This window comes from Eulemur rufifrons, chromosome 17 (genome assembly GCF_041146395.1).
Source record: "Eulemur rufifrons isolate Redbay chromosome 17, OSU_ERuf_1, whole genome shotgun sequence".
Taxonomy (NCBI): domain Eukaryota; kingdom Metazoa; phylum Chordata; class Mammalia; order Primates; family Lemuridae; genus Eulemur; species Eulemur rufifrons.
The window spans coordinates 20,911,714-20,924,620 of NC_090999.1; the positions used below are offsets into that span (position 1 = coordinate 20,911,714).

Genomic DNA, 12,907 nt, shown 5'->3' on the forward strand with positions numbered 1-12,907 from the left:
GCTGTCGCTTCACGGATTTCTTACATATGGGAAGACAGAGAACAGGGCTGAGAAAAATGGAGATAGGCCCATGCTAGAGGAGATGAGAGATCAAAGCAAGAATAATAATTTTCCTGGCACCTGCCAAGAACAAGGCACTGAAGTTGGGTTCTGGAGAAACTGGGAAAGTAACCGTGACTGTGTCAGGCCAGGACAAAAACAAAAGGGCTGTGGTTCCAGGGGATGTTCGCACACCCAGGCTGCCCGGTCATCGTCAGGGCTTTCGTCTGCGGTTTCCATTTGCTGTGCGTGTTGTGCAATATTGCAGCATCAATTAAGCTTCTTAGTGTATCTTTGCTAAGAGCGACAGACCCAGGAGAGCTGACAAAGAGCAGGGAGGGTGTGCAGATCGCCCGCGCTCCGTGCGGAGAACGAGCTGGGTAAATTCATCAAAGTCTTTTGATTAAGGAGGTGCATGCCCCAGGGAACCAGGGGACGACTGAGCAGAAAGAAATTGGCCGAGCGACGGCCACCTGTGGAACCAAGGACAGAATGTCACGATGACTTCCCGACAAGTGCCCTTTCCTGGGAGTACCCCACTGTAAGAGAATGAAAGCTTATTTTGCCGCCAACTCCTTTCAGCAGAAATGAAGTCTTAGTGAGTACAATAACACTGATTAGCACAGCACTACGGAGAAGCCTCCAGGGTCGGATTTCGCAGCCCCTTTGGACTTTCTCCTCAGGCAGTTAAGCGTCCACAAGAAAATCCCTTCTCTTCACGTGGCTTCTTCAGCCGCATCATTTGTGAAACCATTTTTAAGAGATGAAACACAATAAACCCTCGCACTTGTATTTCTCTTATCTTAGATGCCTCTTGAAATTTCCAACTAATCTTTAACATGGTTAATTTCTCCCCACCCCCAAGCCTCAACCATTAAATTAAAAAAAAAAAAAAAAAAAGAGGGAAAGTGAAAAAAACAGAAGTCCCTTGTGTTGCTCAGCAAGAGTATGTGATTTGTAAGTTTCTAAAAAAAATCCTTCCAGCCCTGCTTATTTTGACAAAACTACTTAACACTTCAAGCAATGAACTACAGGGCATAAAAGTATAATCTGCAGAGAAAACCTTAATCCCCCATAGTAACCTATTTGAATCTCCTCAAACACATTTCGGTGTGTAGGCCTAGAGAATTAAGTCAATTGTTTGATCTGAGAAGAAAGGCAATTAGGGCTTTCTCTTGATCTTTCTGGTTGAATTCTAGTCAGGGGCAGCCACTGTTCTCAACGGCTCCTTCTGAGACCCCTATTATTATAATAATAGAGGTGAGCGTTCGAATCGCTGCAGTTGCGAGTCTCCCTGCATTTTCATTATGAGTTGTTTTATCCCGGAGTTTCAAATCGTGATGGGCTAATATTCAGCATACAAATGATTAGCGAGCTGCAGGTTTGGTGGTTGGTTTTTTTTTTTTTTTTTTTTTTTTAACCTCATTTAAAACTTCTTCCTTAACCTGACAAATAATTCAGCAGAAATGAAAGAAAACTTCCAGAAGTGGCTACTTGGGTGGTGGGGCAGCTGTGTTCACTCACTGCCGAGTTACCGGCAGAGATGGGAGGGTGGGTCCCCTCAAAGGGAAGTCTCTGGGGCCACTGCCTGTGCTGGAGAATCTGGTTGGGGTGGTCTCGAGGGATGGCGGGGAGCTATGCCCTTATTTGCCTACTCAGAGCAGCTCCCAAATTTCTAAACAGGAACAGCACAGCGACAAGAGTCTGGTTGGAAAGGAGCACTGGAGAGGTGTTTACATAGTACGATTATATAAGATTGAATCAAGATCATCTGTCCATGACAAGGAATATTGGAGTGGGACTTGCTTCTGGAGATTATGGGAGTCGGTGACTAAAGCCTGTCCCAAGCCACCCGATGGTGCTGTCATTGCTGACTAAGCCTTTCCCCGGGTTTCTGTGGCTGTATCTTACCATCCAAAATAATGCTGTTGGAGCTGTTATTCATCTGCTTTGTCCATTTTATGTGAGCTCCCTGCCTTGGAGAGGCGGGAAAGCCACAGAAGAGCAGACAAGCTCCTCTGCTTCCTGCCCGATTCCACTGGGCTCAGGGCTTATCTTTTGAGCATTTAGACCCAGCCAAATCCACGTGCAGGAAATCAGAAGAGGTGAACATGCTCCAGTCTCCAGTGGGTCATTCTCTTCACCTTAGCCTCAGAGCGTCTGCAGGAGGGTTGCTGCGAGGGAGCTGGAGCTCTGCTTTAGGGTAGTTGAAGCTTGTGGAAGAGCGGCAAGGAGCAGTCTGGTTATTTTGACTCACGAACAGTACTGGAGAGCCCGCAAAGAGCCAGGCGGTGTGCTAGGAGCCCACGGTTGCAAGGAGGAGCTCGTGGCCTAGTGGGGGAAGACGGGTGTGCCAAGAGATAATGACAGAACAGTGTGAAAACGTGACTCAGACAAGAGCCCGAGAGTGTACACTGAACCTAAATTTAAAGTCCAGGGAAAGGTTTGCAGGAGACGGTGCCTGAGCAAAGGTTAAAACGATGAGTAAGAAATAATTAGCAAGGAGCTGTCCTATTTCAGGCAGTGCAGAGTCCTGGAGAGGGGAGAAAGCAGAAGGCATTTAAACATCTACACCTAGTTCTGTCAGGCTGGGCCGAATGCCTGCCCATGAGGGAATTTAATGCCATCATAAAGAAGCTGGGCATTATTCTACAGGCTATGGCGAATCCATGAAATATTTTAAACGCAATAACATGAAGAGATTAGCTGTTTAGAAAGAGAATGTGAGTGTATTCATTTTCTATTGCTTTGCAACAAATTACCGCAAATTTAGCTGCTTAAAACAACATCCCTCCCCTAGACAGGCTGGCACATAAAATTAACCACAACAACCCTCTATTACCCCACATAATTTGAGAACTGGCCTGTTGAAATAATTATTATTTCAGGGAGAAAAAAATCTTGCAATATAGATTTGCCACAAATCTTGACTCTAAACCTAAAAGCAAGCCTTTAGATTTAATACAGATGATAAAGCAGAGAAGTAAATGACACCGGAAAGCAACGCGCTACATCCAGAGCATGGGCAGGTCCATAGAACGCCTGACCTGTTTTCTCCAACTAGTCATGAAAAAGAGGGGAGTGTGGAGGACTGTTCTAGATTAAAATGACATAAGAGACATAAAAACCAAATGAAATGCGTGAATCCTGTCTGAATCATTACTTGAACAAACCAGCTGTACATGTGAATATGGACTGGTTATTAGACGTTATTAAGGAGCTTTTGATGATTTTGTTAGGTGTCATAATGGCATCGTGGTTAAAAACTAAAATGATATGTTTGACCTGAAAACAGGCTTTTTGTCCTACATGATATGGTAAGGTAGAGTCAACAGCCTTGTGGACTGAAGTCGTCCCTCAAGATCAAACTGAACCCTCCCCTTCCAGAAGGAATGAGTCGTTCTCTCTTCTCCGATCCTCTGTAAGGCATCTTATATTCATGGGCGTATGTGTTTCCCTTCCTCTATAGGGAGCTCCTTGTTTTAATCTTCCATACCCAGGATATAGTAGATACAAATACTACAAATACTAATAAAATAAATCTTAGAATGCAGCATGTTCTCAAAACCCTGTAAGTAAGAATTTATTTTAGATTGTGGTTGTTACATTTGAAAATTTCTTTTAATCTAAGAGTTGGGGCATTTCTGAACTATATGTAAACAAGTCAACATTAAATAAGCAACATGTCAGCATTGGTTCAGTATAGCATTCAGTAACAGGTGAGTAAACATGTCCTTTTCATCTGGTTGGATTGGCAAACATCTAATTAGGGTTATTAAGTGCCTGCCTCAAACAGGGGCATTAGTTAAGGTACTGCTAGCTGCTCTAACAGACAAATCCCCAAAGCACAGTGGCTTAACATATAGATATTTGTTTCTCACTTAACATAAAGTCCAAGCGGGATTCTCCCATCAATAAAGGGGAAGAGGTGGGGTCGGGGGCGGGTGGGAGACTCTGCTCCATGCAGCCATTCATGTGCTCACTGATGGTGGCTTTCAAGGTCACCCTTGCTGATATCAACATCTAGCCAGCAAATCGGGATAAGTGGAGGGAGAAATAGCAAACCTGCTTCCTAATGCTGCGGTCTGGAAGCTCTCTACATTCCACGGGTGAGAAAAAGCCACTCGGCTTCACTGAAATGCAAAGATGCTGGAATGGGGTCTCCAGTGAGACAGTCACTTCTTGACAATAATTCTACCAGGGGAAAAACAATCTTTTGGGGCCAGATAACCACCTCCTTCACAGGTCGTTCTTTTAAATGTTCTGATATTTATATTTAGAAGTGGTATTATAATGCCTAACTATGCTTATCTTTATTTCATCCTTCATGCGATAATTAACAAACAATAAGGGTTTAATGAAGATATTTTGGACTAGTAGCTATAAGGAAATTATCTGCAAGGCTTTACTTAGTAAAGACGTCTTTACTCCCAGTTCAGAATGATTACCCAAGTAATTCACAATGGGTCTTCATTTCGTACAAGGTATATAGAGTAATTTCACAAAAACTTCACAAACTTAAGGAAGAAGATAGAAATAATTCTCAAACAGCTAACTCATTTAAGAAAACCTCATCTAGAGATGAAGCAATTCAGAGGAGAGTTGAGTTCTTTCACCAGTGTAAACTTATCTAATGTCTTAAACCTAGTTTCAAAGCCATACATCACCGGAATGCTTCTGTCTCCAACCTGGAAAAACAACACTCTCCTTTGTAGATGTACGTATGTCACTGATGTTTTCAATTCTGTTTCTAATCTGTTCTTCAGCCCAAATATCTTTGTTGGGCTATAAAACCATGTATGCAACTGCTTATTAGACATCTCCACAGAGGCATCCTACAGGCACCTCAAGTTTAATACAGATAACTATTTCTGTAAGTAGTCATATCTTTTTTTTTTTTTTGGAGACAGAGTCTTGCTTTGTTGCCTGGGCTAGAGTGAGTGCCGTGGCGTCAGCCTAACTCACAGCAACCTCAAACTCCTGGGCTTAAACGATTCTACCGCCTCAGCCTCCCGAGTAGCTGGGACTACAGGCATGCGCCACCATGCTCGGCTAATTTTTTCTATATATATATTTTAGTTGGCCAGGTAATTCCTATTTTTAGTAGAGACGGGGTCTCGCTCTTGCTCAGGCTGGTCTCGAACTCCTGACCTTGAGCGATCCACCCACCTTGGCCTCCCAGAATGCTAGGATTACACGCGTGAGCCACCGCGCCCGGCCAGTAGTCATATCTTGATTGCACAAAAACTGGCTTGGTGTTCTCCCACTTCCTTTCTCCTACCCCAGTGGTTCTCGCCCAGGGGTAGTTTTGCCCCCGAGGACATTTGGCAGTATCTGGAGACATTTTCAGTTGCCCCAACTAGGGGAAAGGCTGCTACGGGCATCTCAAGGGCAGACGGATGCAGCTAAATACGCTATAATGCACAGGACAGTCCCCTGCCCCCCAACAAAGAATTATCTGGTCTGAAATGTCAGTGGTGCCAAAATTAAGATACCCTGCCTTACTCCATGTCCTGTAGGTTTTACCTCCTGGGTATTTTCAAATGTGTCCTATTCCAGCACTCCTATCCCCTTCCTATGCCTTGTTTCAAGCCTTCATCACCTCCTTCATGGAACATGACAATATGGTCTGAATGTTTGCATCCCCTCCCACACTCACGTTGAAAACCTAATCGCCAGTGTGACAGTATTAGGTGAGGCCTTTTGGGAGACGATTAGGTCATGAAGGCAGAGCCCCCTCGAATGGGATTAGTGCCCTTAACAAAAGAAAGCCCAGAGGGCTGCCTTCCCCTTGTCCCATGTGAGGACACTGCAAAAAGTGGGCCCTCACCACAAGCACCTTGATCTTGGACTTCCCGGCCTCCACAACTGTGAGAAATAAATTTCTGCTGTGTGTAAGGCACCCAGTTTATGGTATTTTGTTACAGCGGCCCAAATGGACTAAGACAGATCCCAGCCCATTTTCTTGCCCCTCAATCCTGTTGCTGCCTTGAAAGGACATGTCCCCCACCCCGGCCTTGCAAGCTCCCTCTCATCATCAAGGTTCAGTTAAGTCCTTAAGTTTCAACTCCTCCATGAAGCCTTCCCTGTCTGGCTTGTTCTCTCTCATTCCTTTTCTAGTCTCAGAAGCCCTTTGTCTGACTGTACACACACCATCATTTTTCTCCCCAACTAGATCACAAGTGACTTGCAAGAAACCTTCACATCAGCCCCTGTGACCAACAGCACTTAACACACAGTTGAGCTGTGTATGAGCTAACACTGGCTGGCTCTTCTGATCAGAACAGGAACGTGTGAGGACACTAGGCTGGGCTGGGCAGGAGGCAGGGCTGGAATCTGCTGAGTTGGCCTGTGTGGCTAGTTAGGGTCTGGCTGTAGGCCTCACTGCTGCTAAGGAGCGCTGGGAGCTAATCCACCCTGATGGTGTGTTTGCAGGTTCCACTACAAGAGGTCCTCTAGTGTTTTATGGACTTAACTTCTCCAGGCTTCAAGAGCCATTAATACAGACAGAAAACCTGAAAAGGGCCATAGTGCTACAGAGGACAAGTCAAGGTCCAACAGAAATTCCTGAAAAATGTGTTGACATTGGCATTATTTTGATGCACATTTGAGACTAGTAAAAGTGCTTGTTTAACAAAAAAATCAAATATTTTACCTTGTTTTTGCTTGTAACATTGTCAAGGCCACCTGTGAATCTAGTGTTCTTCCCTTTCCGGTCCTGCTACGTGTTGCTCATATAACTTAAATATAATGCTCAGAAAGAATGCACCCAATAGGGTGGAACATGTACCCGAAACAACCTCGCTCAGACAGGAGCTCTCTTCTCCCCCTGCCCAGTGCTGCCTCCTGTGGCGTCACCGGTGAGAAGTGGCACCAGGCAAGCTTTTCTTACAGGCACCATCTGACATTTTCATGATTAAAAAATTAATCACCAGAGAGGTTCTCTCTTCTCTCTCTCTCTCCCTCAAGGACCTATGTGGCAGCGCTACAGCAGCAACAAGTTGTTTACAACTTCCACATCTATAATTAGATTCATTAATAAATTACGGAATATCCACAACTGGCATACAAAATATGCATCAATATGCAGCCATTAACAATTACACTTCGTAAATGAAGATCTCACACTGGAAGATATTCATGATACATTACTTAGTTAAAAAAAGGCTATGGAAACCATATGTATGGTATCCTGTTAAAACATACTTGAGTACATGTGTATATGTGTATATTTATATACACAGGTCTGACAGGATACGAAAATTCTCTGGGTGATGGAATCATGATTTATTTTTCTGCTTATGCTTTCTACTTTTTTCCACAATATTTTCTAAGAAACATTAGTTTCTTTCTCCTGCTAATGAAAGTAATCCATTTTCCAGGTTTTTGACAATGTGTATGTAACATGTCACAGTTATTCAGATAAGAAACACTCCCAGATACCTACATGGCTCAGTCCTTCTCCTCCTTCTTAACTCAAATGATGCCCCTTTAGGGCAAACTCCCCAACCACCCCATTGAAAACTGCCTCCGCCCCACATCCTGCTTTATCTCTCACCATTGACTGACCTACTGAGGGTTCCAGCACTAGCTCCCCAGTGCCCCGAGGAGCCCCAGAGCCTACAACAGTGCCTGACACACAGCAGGCACTCAGTGTTTAGTTGCTGAAATAATGAATGAAACACATTTGTTTTACAAAGAAGTTTTGCCTTTATTAATAAGAAACCAGTGATGTTCAGTTTAAAATAACATTTTTTTAAAAAATGTCATGTCTTTTAATGTAATGTCAGCCTTTTACCACAGGGACCACTTAGAGATGCTGATGAAAGCTACAAACCCCCTTCTTTCCTGGTCCCCACCCCCTCCCAAATCCCAAACACACACAAAACTGAATACAATTTCAGGAGGTTTTGAGACTTCCCTGAAGTCTGTCCATACCTTCTTAAAGGTTCCACTGACCCCAGGGTGAGAGCACTTGATCTGAAGTGTGGTCTGGCTTAAAAATCATGATTTCTCTCCTATTCTAATGATTCAAAGAATATATGTGACTCAGATATCAGTCTTTCTCCTGCCTAAGCCGTTAAATGTTAAATGGATTTCTTCTACAAAGAACTCACTGCTTAGAGAGGGCTAAGTTCAATATTTGCAGCTGGGAATTTGATAAACATCCAGGTGAAAGCTGAAAAATCTAGTTAACAATCCAGAGATTTCAAAAAGTATAGACGTTACTAGAGTGTAGTCAAAATATCTGGTTAAGTGAATTTGTCACTTGTCAGTTGAAATTCTGGCGTCACAACCTGAGACAGAGATAGAAAAACAGGATCTATTTCACATAGAATATGCTTTTTGAATTTTATTGTTTAAAGAGCAAAATAAAAGGGAATAATGCACATCCACCAACGTGAAGTTTTCCATTAAAAAGGGAAATCAAATACTTTGCAATAAAGACCATCCAGCTAAAAACAGATCAATAAAACAACAATAGCGATTTGACTTTGTGTTTTATTTCATTGAGCACACTTCATTCATGGTCTGTAGGAAAACTAGGCTAGGTCTCAATGGGTAACAGTCACAGTTATTGAGAAAGTAAATACGCCACCACTTCCGTGCCCTCCTTTATTTCTTTATGTCTTCAGTCTCATCTGGCTCTCTCTCTTGATGCTCTCTTTCCCACCTCATTTCTTTTAACTCTTGTCTGTACTTCCGTTCAATGAACCGCTTCTGATGGGCCATCTGGGGAAAGTTATCTGACACAAGGAAATACATCTTATGCTTAATAAAGGATAGCCACGAGTGCAAACAATGATGCAAACTAAATATATACACTACAAGCATATATTCATATGAAATGTGCATAGTCGTATTTTGTAAGGCAAGAGAAAGAAAATTGTTTTCTTCCCTTATTCTTTCATCATTGAGAAACACATTGGAAGTATGAATCAGCACCCCTGATTCTAGATTTTAATATCTGGGGTGAACTTGAATCTAAAAGGCACCAAAACATACAGAAATGTTAAAATATAAGATGTGTGGTTTGGGAATGTTTCCAACCAGGTGCCTTACAGACTTATTCTCCTAGCAACAAGTGATTTTCAGGGAGAAATTAAAGGATACAGTAAAATGGAGTCATATATTTTTGAAAAGCTAAAACCAAAACTTCCAAACAAATAATGATATTATTACATCATTATTTACCAAGGAGTTAAGTTTCTGAAAAGCGCAAAACAGATCAGGTAGGCAAAAACAGGCTATAATCTAAGTCATTATGTCTGATAATTAATTCTATTCTTAAAGTTTACTACAGGACGCCCAAACTGTACCTGCAAAAGTAACTCGAGTAGAGAACTTTTATTTGGTTAAAGGACACGTATCGCTCAGTAGTTTTGGTTAATAGGAACACACCAAAGCTGTATTTAGTTTGATATTTGACCCCATGCAACAGTGTTGACACAATGGAAGAAATCGTGATTAAGATTTAGAAATTTTTACAATTCAGTCGTCATTTGTGGTATAACTTTGGTGTCCTAACGAAGTAAGAAATCAAATATGGGACGAGAAAAAGCCATTTTATACACTTAACACACACTGAAACAACAAACAACATTAAGGGGCACATGCATGAATACGAACTACACAAGTTAACTGTTAACAGAGTGGAAAAATGACGCTGTGTTATGAGCCTAACCAGACAAGGGACTGTTGAGAAGAGGTACTACTACTTCGTGTTTCAAACATGAAGAATCCGAGATGTGGGAGAGCCTGGCCTGTCTGGGGGAGAGCAAGTTTGTCTAAGGCTGAAGCGTGAGGAAAGTGGGTCTACACAGGCTAGTAGCCTTCCGTATCGGCGCTTTCACCTTCTGTGGTTTCATCTACCTGTGGTCAATCATAGCTTGAAAATAGGTGAGTACAGCACAATACGACATTTTGAGTGAGACAGAGAGAGAGAGAGAGTGCACAAGCACAAATGCTAATTATTAGTTGCTATTAATCTCCTACTGTGCCTAATTTAGAAATAAAACTTCATTATAGGTATGGATATATAAGGGAAAACATAGCACATACGGGGTTTGGTACTATCCCCCGTTCCAGGCATCCACTGAGGATCAAGTATCTCCCAAGGATAAGGCGGGAGCTACTGTGTAATATATTCCTAAATTCTTTTCCCCTGCTTTTTTATATAGTGTGTCATCCTCACCCTGGGTTGGAGAAGGGACAAGGACAGGGTGGTAGGAAAAGCATCTGAAAGACAGGTGGTGAAGCAGCAAAGACCTGGAATGTCTGAGAGTCAGTGATTTTAAACAAAAGAGGAACAAGACATCTGTAGGTTAGAAATAAAACAGTAATAAAATGAATTCCCTAAATGACACTAAATTGATTCCTTATATAGTATATAAATCACAGATTTCAAATATAATTAATTTTTAAAAAATAAATAAATCCCGGTAAGTTGTCTGTAAACTAATTTGTAAAGCAAGTTTCTACCAAATGAACCCTATTTCCTCAGTAAATTCTACTGTAAAATTGAATTTGCATTTTTAAAAAAACACTACAACTCAGCTCTAACTATTGACAAACTTCTAGAATATTATTTTTATAGCTTTTCTTCTATGAAGTAAAGTTATACTACATACATACACAAGGTAAATGTGCACATATATTACCTAGACATATGAACATTTAAAACCATTCCCCTATCCACTCTTACACTGGGAAAGTACAGTATAGGTATATACTTATGGGTATACTTTTTTCATTTATTCTAGTATAAGCATTTTCCCATATCACTAGTTTTCAACATTATTTTAATGGCTTTAAAATATTACATTTGGATATAGCTAGGGTTGGTAAACTACTACCCACAGGCCAAATACAGCTCTCTACCTGTTTTTTGTAAATAAAAGTTTTAATAGCACCCATACACACCCATTAGTCTGTATACTATCTATGCCAGTGGGCTCCAATGGCAGAGCTGAATAATTATGACAGAGACTGTGTGGCCTGGGAAGCCTAAAATACTTATCATCTGGCCCTTTACAGAAAATGTTTGCCAGTCCCTCGGATATCCTATAATTTGCTAAACATTTCTCTACTGTTAAACAAGCAGTTTTTTTTTTCTATTACAAATCAAGTTGTCACAATTATCATAGTATATGAACCTTAGTTCATAACTCCAATTATTTCCTTAGGTTTGATTCCCAGAAATGAAATCTCTGGATCAAAATGCAAAATGCATCAACTCCTTTAAGGACTTGATACCTAATGCCAAATTGCTTTCCAGCAGTTTAAACAATTCACCTGTCTCAGAACAGGTGATCTCTCCTGTACTGTTTTATAGCTGAAAACAAACAAACAAAACTTCCAAAGATAACCTTTAACAATTTATAACTAGAAAATAGAATCTCCCTTTTATTTCAATATGTGATGTTGTATTTATGTACATACAATGGATGAAAAGTTCCCAACAGTCAACTGAAAACTCAATGAAGGTTTCATGGACACTGGACCCTGGCAGCACTAGCTTCTGCCCACACTAACCAACCTCGCTGCCCCCAAACAGGAAGCTATTGTCTGCTGATTTCCACTTGGCTTGGGGCCCTCTTGTCTTTCCTGGAATCTCTCCCATGACTGAGAATCTGGGCCTCTTCACTTTTAGCTTCCCGTACTTTGCTTTCTCCCACCTCATTTAGCTGGGTACTTGAAGCATAATAGAATTGGATTGTCATTTTGTGCCCACAGGTTCTACTGTGCAGCACAATAGACCTCATAAGAAAAATCCCTCGCACTTAAGCCTTCAATTTACAAAAGACTATGCAGTTTCCTACAAGCTCAATTATGTAATTAAGTTTCTTCAACCCAGGCATCCCATTCTTGGGAATCTATTCCACAGAACTAAAAGCAGCAATATAGACAGAGCTTTATTGTTGATAATGCTTTAAAAAAAAACAAACCAGAAACCAGAAATAAAGTGTCCATCAATAACAAAAAAAAAAAAAAAAACTGAATAAAATACAGCAAACCCATAGCAGGAAATATTATGCAGCCATTAAGAAAGAATGAATTATAGCCATTTTCTATGACCTGTAGGGCTGCCTATGACCTATTACTGAGCGAAAAAAGAAAGATGCACAGAAGTATATAAATAACATCCCATTTAACAAAACAACAGTTGAAAACTAAAAAGAAAAAAACCTTCACATGTATATGTCTATGTTATCAGATTTTATAAGTATAGAAAAATACATGGAAGGAAACACAGTAGGTTGTATGCCCAGATTGCTGGGCTGAGAGTAGGACTCTATGCAGAAAAGGAAAATAAAAATCAAAAAGCACTTGGGAATACTTTTATTTTTAAATTATAAGCCCATTTTATCTATATCTCACATTCTACTATACTCTGTGTGGAGAATAATTATGAAGAAAACAAGATCACATTTTATCAGTACTTACCATTTTTTTACTTCCTCATTTTCTTTCCATAAAACACTCATTACATTATGAACATATAATTATAGAAAAAGAGATAGGCTTACATTTTTCAAGCGCATCCATTGCTGCTCCCATTTCTGCTTGCTGAATACTATTAAACAAAATAAAGGTAAAGCACACTTTCATTTGAAAGCTTTTTCCCCCCATCAAAAACACAAGGTATGGCTACAAATTATTCAGGCTGAATTTCACATTTGGGGCTTAGAATTTCATCTGATTACTTCATATACTGAATTACACAGATAGGCATATACACAAGAGCATGCAGAAATGTCATTTGTTCGCACAAAGCCTGTTTAAGTTATTCATTCCACATTTTTAATATTGCAATAAAATGCCTTCCATTTTTATCAGGTCTGAAGTATTTCTTAAGTTTGAATGC

The 12,907-nt window shown here is 40.8% G+C and overlaps 1 protein-coding gene across 1 annotated transcript in view; it reads right to left on the reverse strand.

Annotated features, from left to right (window-relative positions):
• Window positions 1–7,725: 7,725 nt before the first annotated feature.
• The window catches only part of DROSHA (drosha ribonuclease III), a 114,684-nt gene continuing 109,502 nt past the window's right edge, over window positions 7,726–12,907 (reverse strand). The window contains exons 34-35 of the mRNA XM_069492777.1: window positions 12,570–12,616; window positions 7,726–8,786 (exon numbers count right to left, since the gene is read on the reverse strand). Of these exons, the coding sequence (XP_069348878.1) occupies window positions 8,656–8,786; window positions 12,570–12,616 (178 nt within the window). The 3' untranslated portion in view covers window positions 7,726–8,655. The remainder of the gene's footprint in view (window positions 8,787–12,569; window positions 12,617–12,907) is intronic.